Raw genomic sequence first — 17183 nt, 5'->3', positions numbered from 1 at the left:
AGCATGGCAGAGAGAGACAGACACACACACCGTGTGTGTGTGTGTGTGAGAGAGAGAGAGACGCACATTGCCCCTTTAAGGATGCTGACCCCTCTCCAAGTACACTGCCTTTTTAAGTGGATTAGCAAGTTGAGACAGCAGCTGCTGCCAGCAAGCTCCCTTGTCCTGAGCCCTGTAGTGTCGTCCTGCCCCGCTCTGTGGAAATGGGGTGCAGGAGTGTGGGGGGGAACCCTGACATTAGCACCCCTCTTCTCCCCCCCCGCACAGCAAGCAGGAGGCTTCTGGGAGCATCTCCAAGGCAGACAGCAGGAGCAACAAACGGCAGTGGGGGCAGGGACAGATGAACTGCCTGGCAGTTGATATCCTGCTGGGCGTTTGCTGCACAGGGAACTTAGGGGGGCTGCTGGTCCACCCTGGTTCCAAGCCCCCACCAGCTAGCTCCAACAGGCTGCTCATTCTGCAAGCAGTGGACAAAGCAGGCGGCTGCCAAACAACATTATAAGGGAGCATTGCACACCTTTAAATGAGCATGTTCTCTAATTGATCAGCAACAAAACAACATTAACCAGGACAACTTTAAGTGAGGAATTACTGAACTTATTTGTATTATGGTAGGCAGATAGGGGCCTCAGGTGACTGTCTAAACATGTCAAAGGAAGTGTTCCTTGCCTGAAAGACCTCACAATCTAGGCTTTTGACAAGGTATAGCAGGCAGGTGAAACAGACAAACAGGATTAGGGAGGAAATGAAGTAAGTTTTACACACCAGGCAGTAGTCTCAATTCACCACCTGCCTAGTATTGCCAACTCTAGTGACCTTATCATGGGTCACACAGGTTTGGCTGGGGTTGGAGCAGTGTTTATGATGGTGCAAAAAGCTCAGGCCCTCGCAAGTTTCAGCCATGCCTGGTGGGGAAACCTTTTCTGACTGGCTGCTTTCCCCAGTGTCATGCTTTCTGGGGAAGAGCAGCCAATTAGCAAGCATACAGAGTCCTCTCTATCTCCCCTCAGGAGCAGACACCATTCTTCTAGGAAGGAGGCGGGTGCAGAAAGAGCCCAGCAGCTCAGGGTGGCTCTGCTCCTTCTGCCTGTCTTGTGAGCAAGTGAATGGTTCATCAGCTGCTTCCCCACTTTACTCTCCTTCACTGCAACACCAGGTTTTGGAGGGGACAGGAGTGGGTGAAGAACCCCAGGTGCTGCCTGCCAGCCCGGAAGGGGAGGTGGGAGACCCTGCTGCAGCTCCTCTAGGCCGGGAGTGGTGAGTGAAGAGCCCCTGAGGTGCAGGAAGAACAGAGATGAGGCCGGGTGGGGTGAGGGCTAGAGAATTAATGAGATAGTGGGTAGACGGAAGGGGGATGGGCAGATGTGGGGCTGAGAGCTTCTGTAGCAGGTGCCAAAATCATGTTGATAAATTTGAGAGTAGTGGCACCATTAATTGTGTCTCACATTCATACTGGGGGTGGATGGGTAAAGTCAAGGATCAAAAGATAGACAAAAACCTCAACATATTCTCTGCTTTTAAAAATCTTGGGTTTTGGGGGGGGCCAATCTCATTTTTTTAGGGTTCAAATAATTGATTTTTGACCTTTGGGCTGACAACACTGCTAATATCGATCTGTTCAACAGTGGCTCTGATGCACAACAGCTCTGGCAGTTGTATGTTTGGGAGAAGAAAAGCAATCTGGATAATGCTAGGATTTCCATATCAGACTGTTCTGTGGTGTACATGCTAGAGAACTCAAGGAGTTCATCCGAGGTCAAATACTAATACTATTGCCACTCCATCTCCCTTGTTCTCTCTGTAAGATTGTATGTACTGAGGAGCCTGGTGGCATGAACTATACCAGAATAAAACTGGTCCTATCATTTGCCAAGGTCTTGATGATGTATGCAGACTTGTTCTATGGTGTACATACAATGGATGGGGTGGGCAAGATCAATCTGTAAATAATGTTGGTATTGTAGACATCATATTAGTTGTCATAGACCTGAGTTTTGGGAAGTTGCCTCTCTTTTTGTGGGAAGGTGGTGGCAGATATGTCCAGCCTGGCTTTGATGTTTTCCTACATGACAGTTCCTTCTTGTATCTCCTCACGCTTACTGTGACTGGAATTTGGAAGTTTAATCCATGGAGTAGTGAAGATGGGAAGCAGAGATGCTTACATGCCCAGATAGAAGTATTTGCATGCTGCCTTTTGGCATGTGTGCTTGGAATTGCTTACCATTATGCCATGTGCATCTACTATACAATACTTTACAAAGTTTATTTTGTATCTGTCTTGCCTGTATCTCAAAACACTTGAGAAGTGAGTGATAAAGTCATAGAAAAGAAAGTTAAATATAAAACAGTGGAGAAAATGTTAAAGTATATTGTCCTAGGCTTTTATGGTGTATTTCCTATCCTGGAAAAGGATCATTGAAGGTTGCCTTTGTACCCAAATGAATGAATAAACTTGGAGTAGTTTGTATCAGTGGCATATTCTTAATCTTAGCTATAATTGACTTTCTGTTTTATCTCTTTGGTATCAAGGGTCACAATAAGAAATTCTGTACATTCAGTGGAACAGAGAACTTGAGGTCCTTCCACTAACTTTCTTTATGACTTTAGGGACTTTTTCAACTCTGTGCGACATTTTAGGCATGGTTAAAATGGGAATAATTCTTATACCTTACAGTGATGATGTAGCTTTTTAAGGTCCTTGGATGAAAGGCATTAGAAAAATGCAAGGTATTAACAGTAAATGCTTTAGGGTTACTTCTAGATTTTTATTAAAGTTGCTCATCTGGAAAATCTACCTTTTGGCTGAAGTATCTTATAGCCTGGAATTTTCTCAGCCTAGAAGTGTGTGTGTTTAAAGTTTGAACAAATTATCTTCACCTGTTCCACAGGTTGAGTTTATAGGTTGAGCATGGTAAAGGTCAAAAGTGCGTAAATAACAGATGACTGTTTTTGTTTAGGTTTGTTGCCCTTTTGTGAGAACTTCATCCGAGAACAAAATGTTACTCATGGTTGCTTCCTCTTCTTTCTGAGCAGTCAAGAACATTTGTTTAGGATAGGAATCCATTTCCACAGTCCTCTTTCTCTGTAGCATAGTTCAATTGTCAGTGTGGACAGTTAGAGCTTTTTGGATGAAGCTTTGAATTGGCTCTAAATTTTCATTTGAACTGATTAGTATAGATCCATGCTAGTCTAAGTCTATTGGCCCAGCCTGAGAGGCTTGTTCCTGTGGGCTCCAAAATGCTGTGTAGATATATACCCTTAGGCTCCTAAATAACTCAAATGCTTTTGAAAATTTTCTTATTTTCTTTAAATGTTACAGTACAGATACCCCAATTACTGTTGTCAGGGGTGTTGTATGAATTATAGGAAAAAATGTATTTGTGCATTGAAGAGGAGCGAGACCAATTGATAAGGACATGAGAGAGGCCATACTGGATCAGACCAGTGGTCCACCTAGCCCAGTATCCTGTCTTCCAACAGTGGCCAATGCCAGATGCTTCAGAGGGATTGAATATAATAAGGCAATTATTGCATGATCCATCCCATGTTGTCCAGTCCTAGCAACTGATCTATGGATGCACTTAGCATTTTCCATTGGCACGTTAGACAACTTTTCTAATAGCTGCACACATAATTTATAAACATATCATGATTAAATTCCCCAAATCTATTTATCATAAAATGACTTTTGGGGAGAAATATATCCTTTTACAACTATGCTGAGTGTAATAACTTTTTAAACTATGCATTACAAATATCTAAAGTATTTCACTTTCAACCAACCATTACAAATTACTTCCTTTCCACATGAACACTTGTTGGACAATGTCTTCTTAACTTATCAGAATCCTCCTTTCTTCTTGGTTGTCTGAATATGATTTTTCCTGAGGGCTATTCTTCCTATATTAGGAAAATTAATGAAATTAAATGGGAACTTGATAGAAATATAGAATCCTTTAATTTATTACATACAGTTTTTAAACTTTATAATTTTTTTTAAACAAAATAAATTCAGCTCTGTTTAAAAATAAAACAAAAACCCTTCCTTTTCCTCCAGAAGGAAGCACAGCTTAACTGTACACTTATATGGTAACTTTCAGCATTGAGCAAGTTCTGTTCTAGGAGCAATCTTACTCAACCATAGTTTGAAGAAATATATCTTGCTGTTAATTCCGTCATTTCAGAATCGGTATTGCTCTTGCATTGCAGTTAGAGGGCAGATAGAATTGCATTGGCTATTGGGCCACGCTTAGGGCATTCTTGTATTGAAACTGGTGTGCTGTATTGCTTTTTTGTCTCTTTTTATATAAGGAGTGACTTATGTGTATTTTTAAGATTGTCAGGAACACCAAGAGCATTGAATGTAGACACTCCTTTATTGTAATGGCGGGGGGATGAAGAGAAATAATTTGATGATCTGAACAAATGATTAAACTTTAATGGATATAGGACCATTAAACAAGATAATAAGACCAATGAGTTAAATTGAATGATATTTTAACTACGGTTATAAATTATTAAATGGTCAAACAGAAAGCATTAGTCTTACCTTTAATCCCCAGCCCTGGGCTGGCCCGGCCGGAGGGCCCCAGCCCCTTTCCCTTTAACCGGTTAAAGGATCTAATTTTAAGTTTTAAACAGTTAACTTTTTAAACAATATTTACATCCCTAATTTCAACAATACCTCTAGTTTCTTCCAAGGCTTAATCAGATTAATTTGTATTAAAGCTATGACACAAAAGACAAATGTCTACACTTGAGCTCTTTCTGGGTTTGTCAAAGGAAAGCCAAACATTGTGATGGATTTTAATTAATGTGTGTTGATCACAAAACTGAGAGGCTTACTAATTAGAATCCAATTATCTTGCTTTTAAATCTATCAGCAGTTAGGAGATGAAGATGCGAAAACATCTCTCTAGATTTTGTCTTCATATGGTATCCTTCATATTGGAGGGTATTCCAACATATTTTTCAGTAATAAATGAAACAGTATTACAAGTTTATTTCCCTTGCAGGAAATACAACAGCAGTATTGGTGCAAAATATTTTGTGAGCATCTGGTGGTAGTTTAGCAGTAGTGCAGTGAATTTGTTTTTTGAGAATAGGGTTGGGCATTTGACTGGTCCAAAAATCTCCCATAAATGTAAACAAACTTGTTTGTCTTAGCAATTGGCTGAAGAAGAAGTAGGACTGAGTGGACTTGTAGACTCTCGAGTTTTACATTGTTTTGGTTTTGAGTGCAGTTATGTAAGAAAAAAATCCCTACATTTGTAGGTTGCACTTTCATGATAGAGATTGCAGTACAGTACTTTGTATGAGAGGAATTGAAAAATACTGTTTCTTTTGTTTCTTATTTTTACAGTGCAAATATTTGTAATAAAAATAGTGAGCACTGTACTTTGTATTTTGTGTTGTAATTGAAATCGATATATTTGAAAATATAGAAAAACATCCACAAATATTTAATAAATTTCAATTGGTATTCTGTTTTCTAACAGTGCGATTAATCACTATTAATTTTTTTTAATTGCGATTAATTTTTTTTAGTTAACTTTTTTTACGGCTGTTGATTAAGCGCAGTTAACTCACACAATTAAGACTTTATGATCTCCAGTAGGCTTAACCATAGGTACTTATGCCAAATTACAAAAAAAGTTACTTAACTGAGTTGTTTTAATTCAGAATAATTAGAGACAGAATGAAATGAAGTTATAAAAAATGAAAGAATGGCACCATGATTACTCCTGGGGGAATTTTAAGCCTAAAAATTATGCGCACAATATTTTAAAATTCTGCAAAATTCTGTATATTTTATTAGTCAAAATAACACTATATAATCACACGGGTTTGTTATTTTGGTAATTTATTTCAGCAACTACATCTGTAACAATACAGACACACAATTTCCTGCAGGAGCAGAGTTAAAGAAACCCCTGTTTCCTATGCCCCTTTCCCCTCAGAGCCCAGCAGGGGGGTGCCCCTCCAGCCCAGACACCTGCACCCCTTCTTCCTTCAGAGCTCAGCTGGAGGTTCTCCCCAGCCCCGATACTTGCACCCCACCTCCCCCAGAGCCCAGGGATCCAGAGGGAGTAACAGCCTGATGCTGGGTCCTAGGCTTGTGTGGAGTTTCCTGTATGCTGCCTCCTTCCTTCAGGGTGTGCCAAGAATTGCAGCTGCTGGGAGTCCTCCATCTCCTCCTCCTCCTGCTTTCTCTCCCCCTCCCCACCCTGGTGTCTTCTACTTGTAAGCTAGGCTCTGCTGGGTCCAGTGGCCCCTAGTGGTGGCCAGGACCTCCAACTCATTTCTGTGGGAGAAAAAGGAAATCCTGCACTCACAACATTAATTTCTGCGTAAATTCTGCATGTGCAGTGACGCAGAATTCCTCCAGGAGTACTTGATGGAATCAAAGAGGTAGCCATAGCCTATGTTAGGGCATTCTTGCTGGAATATTTGACCAGGGTCAAATAAGTGTTCAACTGACAGCTTGCCAAGCTTGTTTGAAACTGTAACGTGGTCCTTCGCCATTTAGAGTGGACAAGTCCACAAATAGCCAGAGCACTTACCACTATTTGGTAGTGGTTAGCCTGGCTATTTTTGCAGAGGTGCTGACACACTTCACTTATAAATCTATCTAGTCCTTTATGAGTGCAGGAATAACTTTCTCAGCAGGTGAGAGGAATAGAAACAGAGATTGGCTGGGAGGTACTCTTTGAAATTGTTGCATGCAACTCGGGGGGGTGGGAGGGAAGAGAATGTTGGGTTAGTCACTCGGCTTATACCCACCCTGGTATGAACTTAAGTTTAATGCATTGTCTGGAAAAAATGTCTTCTCGTTCCTACTTCAGTGCAGAATCAGCATTGTTATTGAACCTCGCCCTGGTATGAGATTTGAACCTTCTCGTCTAGAGGCAAATATGCTAGCGAGTGGGCCATGTTAAAAGCCTCTGTTTATTCTTTCAGAAACTGCAGAATTAAAAAGTGGATGTGCGGGGTAACATGTCCAGTGTACCTGAAGACAGAAGCATCAGACAGCAGGACATCAAGAAAGGATTGCAATTTATACAGTAAGATCTTATGACAGATGTTCTTATAGGGTTTTGTGTGTGTGTGTGTGTGTGCGCGCAGTCCTACTTAAAATGTGGCTAGTCCTTTTATTTATACTGTCTTTTTAAAGAGTGAGATAAGGGTGAGCTTTTGGCCAATCAAACTTCATTTTGTATGCACATTTCAACATACTCTTGTTTTAAATGTTTAGTGGCTTCAAATTGACCTCCCATTTGCTTTAACAAAAGTAGGAGATAGGTCTCCTGTTTTCATGTGGCATTGTGTGTCATTGGGGTAAGCCAGGTGAAGCACTTTGAAGAGCGAAGACTGTTACTCCAAACAGCAGTTGTCGAATATGGGGAGAGAAAAGAACACCTGTATGTTTGGGGAAGCTGTGAGTGTAGTGCAGATAGTGAAAGTGTGCTCCAGAGGAGCTCAGCAGGCTATTTGTAGTAACATCTGCTGACCTTGAATGTTAGTTGGTAGGGCAATTCCCATCTTTTCATGTTCTCTGTATGTGTATATATATCTCCTTACTATATGTTCCATTCTATGCATCCGATGAAGTGGGCTGTAGCCCACGAAAGCTTATGCTCAAATAAATTTGTTAGTCTCTAAGATACCACAAGTACTCCTGTTCTTTTTTTTTTTTTTTCTTGAATGTAGAGTTCATCTCCTATCTATGTGCCTAAAAGCCCTTTTAATGTAATACTGGAGGAGGAAACGGTGAGGGCCTGTGTTTTCCCATCATACACAGCCCCTTCTCAAAGCAGGATATTTGCCTACTCCAACCTGGAAATGGAGTGGGAGGAGAGGCCTTGGAGAGCAGAAGACACGCAAGCTTTCCTCTCTTATCACAACGTGGCAGTTCAGACAGGCTGCTGGGAGAAAGAGCAGCTCTTTAAACCTCAGAGAGAGGAATGGGGTGCTCCAACATGGAAGGCTTGTTTCCCCGCAACCGGCCTACTGAGCTCCTTAGTCCATCCCAGCTATCGCTATTTTCAGGGGAAGGGAAATTCTTCCCTTTCCCATTTATAGACTGCCACAGATTCTCAATGGAGCAAAAGTAAGGTGATCCTTCCTGTGCTCTTTACCTCCCAATATTGTTTAGTTGCAGTTTGAAGCAGAAATGGTCTTGTCTCTCTTCAGTTCCCAGGGCAGCACTGGCTGCTTGAGGAAGTGATTACCCACCCTGTACTGATGTCAGAATGTATCTGATCAGGGTGTGGGAGTTCTATGCTGATTAAAATTATAGAAGTGGGAGGGGGTCAGTTAGCGCCCCCAAACATTTTTTTTTCTCTCTCTTTCTACCTGTCCCCCTCTCCTGTGTATGTAGGGATGCATTTTCAAAGACTACATTAAGGTTGCTGAATCAAGTACTTGGAAGTTAGGAAATGCCAGAATTAAGGCTGACCATGCACCCTTAATTTAGGCTATTGGTGCATAAGCATTACAATAGTGTGCAATCATGTAATTAACAGCTACTCTTTTCCCTAGGACTCCTGCCTCATTAGTATACAAAAGGGATGGTGCTCAGGGAATGTATTAGTTTTGTCTGTAGCACTCAGAACCCTTAAGTTGAATATTTGTTTTTAACAATCTATTCATTTACAAAATTTGCTTATCTTTAATTCCTAGGTCTACTTTGCCCTATCCAGGGACACAAGAACAGTATGAGGTAATGGAGTTATTTTCTGAAATCTATTAGAAACATATGATTCTATAATGGGTGGAAATCTCTTCCTTGTGGTGGTTTTAAAAAAACAAAACAAAAAAACAAAAAACTTGCAAAGTTTTTCTGAGGGTCTAAGTGACATTTTTACTAGTTTTTAATAGTGATAAACTACAGTGGTATTTACCTTTCACTATCTTGTCCCACCCTGCCATGTATATAATCAAATATTTGAATGCACAGAAATAACTTGTATAGTAGCTCAGAGAGAATTTTTTAACTGCCAGTTCACTCAACCTTGGGCTACAAATTTAGATCCTACAATTTCAAGAATCAAGCTCGTGTTCTATTTTCAGTAAAATTAGTTTAGCACCTCATTGCTGGTCAGGAGGAAATAGCTTCACCATATGAATCTACCAGCTTCTTTCTGAAGTTGTAGATAACTGGTAATTGGTATTAAAACTCTCCTTTCTCAGTGGTTTGAGTCTTGGACATGAACGGGCAATTGGTCTGATCCAAACATTTCCCTTCTGAGACTTCAGTGTGAAATACCAGAATCTGAATAAATTTTTTATATAATATATATATATATATATAAAAAAAATAGTGTGTGTGTGCGCGCGCGCGTCGTACATCTTTCATGAGCTGCTTTGTCAACAGTTGTGGCCCTACATTTATGTCTAGGTTCTTTTGGTAATGAGTACCTTACAAATGCCTAAATAATACTTCTCTTGCTACTTTTATATAGTGTATTTTCTTTTAACCTGGAAACCAATCTTTGCATTCAATTTTTTTCCCATTAACTTGTTGCGAGAAAATTGTGAGTTATGTATTCAGAAGTATGAAATGTTTGCAGAGAGTTCTTCTGTTCATGAGTGTTTCTTTGTTCCAGTTATTCATACAAGAGCTTGTTAGAAATCTCTTCAATGAAGGGAATGATGCATACCGAGAAGGTGATTGGGGAAGGTCACTGAGCCACTATACAGAAGCTTTAAACATATCAGATTATGCCAATTCTGAAGAAATCCACATTTCCAATGAAATACTAGAGAAGCTGCATGTAAACCGGATAGCATGTTACTCAAATTTGGTAAGTTATTTTTATTTAAGCTTTTGCTACTTTTCAGATAGAGTACATTAACAAAACATGAAGCCATAGAAAATTCACTAGTAGATAAAGGGCTCTTGGTTATGGTTTGAGAATTGTCAAAACTCGAAGCTTCTCTATCTTCTCTCCTTTAAATATGTAAGCATGTGTCTTCTAGATATTGTTAGACAATAATACTAGAAGTATCCTACTAATATAAAATGGTCATACCAGGCCCAAATGCTGATAAAGCGATAGGTTCATCCTTCAGATAGGATTTGTACAGCTAATATTCCCACTTCCCTACTGTCTTTTTGCCTGTGGGTGGACATGGTTCTTGGGGGGAGGGGGGGAAGAGGGGGATCTTAATGACCCCCTATTTTCACTGGGCTTTATACTTCGGTTACACGTGGTCCTTTTCAACCAGGGTGACCTATGTAGTTAGCATAAGTGTATATATAGTACCAGTGCTGCTCCTTAATTGTCTAGAAAAGTTGCTAATGAATGAGGCAATGTACTTCCTCCTCACACAAATAATCTGTGGTGCCTCTTCTAAAATTTTCCATTTGTCATTTACCATTAGTGATCCATTTACTGGTACATCAACAGCTATAAAGTACAAAGAATTAATGAACCAAAGGCATTATTACTGTTTCTTTCCTGTCCAACTACATAAAGAAAATCCTGTCTTATTTCCAGAATGAATTTAAAATAAAATCTTAAACTTATACTACTTCTACCTTTGATTCATCCAGAACTGAACTATCCAGAATCTGTCCAAGTAATAGAGCTGTTTGTCTTTCTGCTAGCCAGATACACTGCACTTCTGTCAAATAATATAAACTAGGATCATGAGGCTTAGTACAAGCAGGCTTTAGTATTTTTGCTGCGTGAACTCTCACTTTGTAAGGTAACTACTCTGCCGTGCTACCTGGTTGAATTATGTTTTAGCTGGACTACAAAGAGGGTTCTAGCATACTTTGGCAAAATACTGTCTTCATTTGCAATCTGACTGCACAGCATTCCATGCTTATAGTAAGAACAATAAACCAGCTGGTGAATTTTGGGTCAGAGTTACTCACTTTTATCCAGAAGTAAAACATTAGGAAAAAGGAATATCCTAAGAAGATAGCTTACTTGGGAACTGTACAGTTTTTCAGCAGTTTTTTTATTTAAATATAGGCTATTTGAATCTACTGCTCTAGCAACAAAATATTATTTGTTGAATAAGCCCTTAAACTTTTTTCCTTTCTCACAGAGATTGCATGATAAAGTTCTAGAAGATTGTGAAATAGCTTTAAGATTAAATGAAAATAATTTCAGAGCTCTGTATCGGAAATCCAAAGCCTTAAATGAATTAGGAAGGTATAAGAAGGCTTATGATGTTGTAGCAAAATGCTCTCTGGCTGTACCACAAGTAAGTAAATTATATGTTGTTAAATTTACTTTACAAATAATGTTCTGGAAATAGCTGGTACTTTATGTAGTGCAATGTTTTCTCCAATACTTATTCATTGTACAGTAACTCCTCACTTAAAGTCGTCCCGGTTAATGTTGTTTCATTGTTACGTTGCTGATCAACTAGGGAACATGCTCGTTTAAAGTTGTGCAATACTCATTTCTAATGTCATTTGGCAGCCGCCTGCTTTGTCCACTGCTTGCAGGAAGAGCAGCCTGTTGCAGCTAGCTGGTGGGGGCTTGGAACCAGGGTGGACCGGCAGCCCCCCTATCAGCTCCCCACTCCCCTAAGGGTATGTCTACACTACGAAATTAGTTCGAATTTATAGAAGCCGCTTTTATTGAAATCGGTTGTATACAGCCGATTGTGTGTGTCCACACATAAAATGCTCTAGGTGCTCTAGTCGGCGGACCGCGTCCACAGTACAAGGCTAGCGTCGACTTCCGGAGCATTGCACTATGGGTAGCTATCCCACAGCTATCCCACAGTTCCCGCAGTCTCCGCCGCCCCTTGGAATTCTGGATTGAGATCCCAATGCCCGGATGATGCAAAACAGTGTCGCGGGCGGTTCTGGGTACATGTCGTCAGGCCCCTCCCTCCCCCGTCACAGCAACGGCAGACAATAGATTTGCGCCTTTTTACCTGGGTTACCTGGGTTACCTGTGCAGACAACATGGAGCCCGCTCAGCTGAGCTCACCGTCACCATATGTCCTCTGGGTGCCGGCAGACGTGGGACTGCATTGCTACACAGCAGCAGTTGCTAACTGCCTTTTGGCGGTAGACGGTGCAGTAGACTGGTAGCCTTCATCGGCGATCTGGGTGCTGGCAGCCGTGGGGCTTGCCTTTTGGCAGTAGATGGTGTATTACGACTGTTAACCGGCCTATTACAAGTCGGGTCATCGCACGTTAGCAGAGTCTTCCCTGAGCAGCCGATCGTGCAATAGGCCTGAAGACCATCGTCATACACCGCCCCGTATTTGCTGCCAAGCACCCAGAAAGATGCCGAGGGCTATCAGTCACGCTGCACCGTCGTCTTAAGATGTAAAAAATAGATTTGCTCTGTATTCATTTGCTTCCCCCTCCCTCCATCAAATCAACGGCCCGCTAAACCCAGGGTTTTCAGTTTAATCTTTGGGGGGGACCATTCTGTGTGACAGTTGTTTGTGTCTCTCCCTGATGCACAGCCACCGTTCTTGATTTTAATTCCCTGTGCCTGTACGCCATGTCGTCACTCGGCCCGCCCTCCCTCCTTTCCCTAGTCCGTCAGATACTACGTTTGCGCCACAGCTCAGAGAGCCGAGAAGCGGTTCGCGCCTTTTCTTTGAATTCTGGGTTGAGATCCCAATGCCCAGATGATGCAAAACAGTGTCGCGGGCGGTTCTGGGTACATGTCGTCAGGCCCCTCCCCCCTCGTCACAGCAACGGCAGACAATAGATTCGCGCCTTTTTACCTGGGTTACCTGTGCAGACAACATACCACAGCAAGCATGGAGCCCGCTCAGCTCAGCTGAGCTCACCGTCACCATATGTCCTCTGGGTGCCGGCAGACGTGGGACTGCATTGCTACACAGCAGCAGCTGTTAACTGCCTTTTGGCGGTAGACGGTGTAGCATGAGTGATAGCTGTGGGGCTGGCAGCCGTAGGGCTGCATTGCACCTGCCCCTTGCCCTTTGGTAGGAGATGGTATATTATGACTGGTACCCGTCGTCGTCATACTGGAGTGGCTGTCAATCATGGCCACCTGGGCAGACATGTTTCGATGATGATGGCTACCAATCGTAATATACTATTTTCTGCCAATTGCCCATTGCCCAGTATTGTCTGCTAAGCACCCAGAAGAGGCCGAGGGCGATGCTGGGTGCTAGCGGACGTGGGGCTGGCGGACGTGGGGCTGCATTGCTACACAGCAGCAGCCCCTTGCCTTTTGGCAGATGATGGTATATTATGATTGGTATCCATCATCATCGTACTGGAGAGGCTATCACTCATGCTGCACCGTCGCCTGCCAGCTTAAGATGTAAAAAATAGATTTGTTCTGTATTCATTTGCTTCCCCTTCCTCTGTGAAATCAATGGCCTGCTAAGCCCAGGGTTTTCAGTTTAATCTTTGGGGGGACCATTCTGTGTGACAGTTGTTTGTGTTTCTCCCTGTTCCTGTACCTGTACACCATGTCGTCACTCGGCCCTCCCTCCCTCCCGCCCTCCCTCCTTCTCCTGGTCCATCAGATACTACTTTCGCGCCTTTTTTCTGACCAGGCGCCATAGCTAGCACTGGGATCATGGAGCCCGCTCAGATCACCGCGGCAATTATGAGCACTATGAACACCACGCGCATTGTCCTGGAGTATATGCAGAGCCAGGACATGCCAAGGCGAAACCCGGACCAGGCGAGGAGGCGATTGCAGTGCGGCGACGAGAGTGATGAGGAAATTGACATGGACATAGACCTCTCACAAGGCACAGGCCCCAGCAATGTGGAAATCATGGTGTCACTGGGGCAGGTTCATGCCGTGGAACGACGATTCTGGGCCAGGGAAACAAGCACAGACTGGTGGGACCGCATCGTGCTGCAGGTATGGGACGATTCCCAGTGGCTGCGAAACTTTCGCATGCGTAAGGGCACTTTCATGGAACTTTGTGACTTGCTTTCCCCTGCCCTGAAACGCCAGGATACCAAGATGAGAGCAGCCCTCACAGTTGAGAAGCGAGTGGCGATAGCCCTGTGGAAGCTTGCAACGCCAGACAGCTACTGGTCAGTCGGGAATCAATTTGGAGTGGGCAAATCTACGGTGGGGGCTGCTGTGATCCAATTTGCCAGGGCAATGAAAGACCTGGTGATATCAAGGGTAGTGACTCTGGGCAACGTGCAGTCAATAGTGGATGGTTTTGCTGAAATGGGATTCCCAAACTGTGGCGGGGCCATAGACGGAGCACCAAGCCACCGACTACGTAAACCGCAAGGGGTACTTTTCAATGCTGCTGCAAGCCCTGGTGGATCACAAGGGACGTTTCACCAACATCAACGTGGGATGGCCGGGAAAGGTACATGATGCTCGCGTCTTCAGGCACTCTGGTCTGTTTCGAAAGCTAGAGGAAGGGACTTTCTTCCCGGACCAGAAAGTGACCATTGGGGATGTTGAAATGCCTATCGTGATCCTTGGGGACCCAGCCTACCCCTTAATGCCATGGCTCATGAAGCCGTACACAGGCAGCCTGGACAGGAGTCAGGACCTGTTCAACTACAGGCTGAGCAAGTGCCGAATGGTGGTGGAATGTGCATTTGGACGTTTAAAAGCGCGCTGGCGCAGCTTACTGACTCGCTCAGACCTCAGCGAAAAGAATATCCCCATTGTTATTGCTGCTTGCTGTGCGCTCCACAATATCTGTGAGAATAAGGGGGAGACCTTTATGGCGGGGTGGGAGGTTGAGGCAACTCGCCTGGCCGCTGATTACACGCAGCCAGACACCAGGGCGGTTAGAGGAGCACAGCAGGGCGCGGTGCGCATCAGAGAAGCTTTGAAAACGAGTTTTGTGACTGGCCAGGCTACTGTGTGAAACTTCTGTTTGTTTCTCCTTGATGAACCCTCCAACCCCCCCCCCCCGACCCAGTTCACTCTACTTCCCTGTAAACCAACCACCCCACCCCACCCTCCCCTCCCGCTTGCAGAGGCAATAAAGTCATTGTTTTTTCACATTCATGCATTCTTTATTAGTTCCTCACAGAAGTAGGGGGATAATTGCCAAGGTAGCCTGGGATGGGTGGGGAAGGAGGGAAAAGGACACACTGCATTTTAAAACTTTAACTCTTATTGAAGGCCAGCCTTCTGATGCTTGGTCGATCATCTGGGGTGGAGTAACTGGGTGGACGGAGGCCCCCCCACCGTGTTCTTGGGCGTCTTGGTGAGGAGGCTATGGAACTTGGGGAGGAGGGCTGTTGGTTACACAGGGGCTGTAGCGGCGGTCTCTGCTCCTGCTGCCTTTCCTGCAACTCAACCATACGCTCGAGCATATCAGTTTGATGCTCCAGCAGCCGGAGCATTGCCTCTTGCCGTCTGTCTGCAAGCTGACGCCACCTATCGTCTTCAGCCCGCCACTTGCTCTGTTCATCCCGCGATTCAGCCCGCCACCTCTCCTCTCGTTCATATTAGGCTTTTCTCATCTCCGACATTGACTGCCTCCACGCATTCTGCTGTGCTCTATCAGCGTGGGAGGACATCTGCAGCTCCGTGAACATATCGTCCCTCGTCCTACGTTTTCTCTTTCTAATGTTCACGAGCCTCTGCGAAGGAGAAACATTTGCAGCTGGTGGAGGAGAAGGGAGAGGTGGTTAAAAAAGACACATTTTAGAGAACAATGGGTACACTCTTTCATTACAAGGTCGCATATTTCGGCTTGCAGGCAGCCATGGTAGGCCACAGTGTTTTGGCTTTTTTAACCTTCTTAACATGCGGGAAAGGTTGCAAACAGCAGCGCATTTCCCATATCAAGGATGAATTGGGTTGTCCATTTAAAATGGGGTTTCAATGTAAAAGGAGGGGCTGCGGTTTCCCGGTTAACATGCGGCACAAACACAAGTAAACCACCCCCCCCACACACACACACGATTCTCTGGGATGATCACTTCACCCCTCCCCCCACCGCGTGGTTAACAGCGGGGAACATTTCTGGTCAGAAGAGCAAGAACGGGCGCCTCTGAATGTCCCCTTAATAAAATCACCCCATTTCAACCAGGAGAGCTTTCTGGAGATGTCCCTGGATTATTTCCGCTCCATCCCCATACACGTTAACAGACTTTTCCAGTAGATGTACTGGCCGCGATTGCCAGGGCAAATTAATCATTAAACACGCTTGCTTTTTTTTTTTGTAATGTTTACAAATATTTACAAAGTTACACTCACCAGAGGTCTCCTGTGTGCCCTGAAGGTCTTGGGTGAGTTCGGGGGTTACTGGTTCCAGGTCCAGGGTCACAAACATATCCTGGCTGTTGGGGAAACCGGTTTCTCCGCTTCCTTGCTGCTGTGAGCTACCTACAGTACCTCCATCGTCATCTTCCTCGTTCCCCGAACCGTCTTCCCTGTGTGTTTCTCCAGTGAGAGAGTCATAGCACACGGTTGGGGTAGTGGTGGCTGCACCCCCTAGGATCGCATGCAGCTCCGCGTAGTAGCGGCAAGTTTGCGACTCTGCCCCGGACCTTCCGTTTGCTTCTCTGGCTTTGTGGTAAGCTTGCCGTAGCTCCTTAATTTTCACGCGGCACTGCTGTGTCCCCCTGTTATGGCCTCGGTCCTTCATGGCCTTGGAGATCTTTTCTAATACTTTTTTCCATTTCTTTTACTGCTACGGAGTTCAGCTATCAGTGTTTCATCTCCCCATATGGCGAGCAGATCTCGTACCTCCCGTTCGGCCCATGCTGGAGCTCTTTTGCGATCCTGGGACTCCATCACGGTTACCTGTGCTGATGAGCTCTGCGTGGTCACCTGTGCTCTCCACGCTGGGCAAACAGGAAATGAAATTCAAACATTCGCGGGTCTTTTCCTGTCTACCTGGTCAGTGCATCTGAGTTGAGAGTGCTGTCCAGAGCGGTCACAATGAAGCACTGTGGGATAGTTCCCGGAGGCCAATAACGTCGAATTCCGTCCACACTACCCCAATTCCAACCCGCAAAGGCCGGTTTTATCGCTAATCCCCTCGTCGGAGGTGGTGTAAAGAAACCGGTTTAAAGGACCCTTTAAGTCGAAAGAAAGGGCTTCGTTGTGTGGACGTGTCCAGGCTTCATTCGGTTTAACGCTGCTAAAGTCGACCTAAACCCGTAGTGTAGACCAGGCCTAAGTTCCCTGTGCAGCAGCTGCCAGCAGCCTAGCAATTGCAGCTATCCCTCCCCCCACTGCCATGTGCTGCTCCTGCCCTCTGCCTTGGAGCTGCTC

The 17183-nt window shown here is 44.2% G+C and overlaps 1 protein-coding gene across 3 annotated transcripts in view; it reads left to right on the top strand.

Moving 5' to 3' along the window:
• Positions 1-17183, top strand: part of ZC3H7A (zinc finger CCCH-type containing 7A) — a 56062-nt gene that overhangs the window by 6418 nt on the left and 32461 nt on the right. For all 3 annotated transcript variants that reach the window (XR_008446543.1, XM_054042995.1, XM_054042996.1), the window contains exons 2-5: positions 6961-7064; positions 8683-8722; positions 9609-9806; positions 11062-11220. Coding sequence is in view for 2 of the 3 variants with exons in the window: in XM_054042995.1 (XP_053898970.1) it covers positions 6997-7064; positions 8683-8722; positions 9609-9806; positions 11062-11220 (465 nt within the window). In the remaining variant the exon portion in view is untranslated. The remainder of the gene's footprint in view (positions 1-6960; positions 7065-8682; positions 8723-9608; positions 9807-11061; positions 11221-17183) is intronic.

Source organism: Malaclemys terrapin, chromosome 10, assembly GCF_027887155.1.
Source record: "Malaclemys terrapin pileata isolate rMalTer1 chromosome 10, rMalTer1.hap1, whole genome shotgun sequence".
Taxonomy (NCBI): Eukaryota; Metazoa; Chordata; order Testudines; family Emydidae; genus Malaclemys; species Malaclemys terrapin.
The sequence above is the reverse complement of the archived record's forward strand: the minus strand, read 5'-3'. Positions and strand labels throughout refer to the sequence as shown.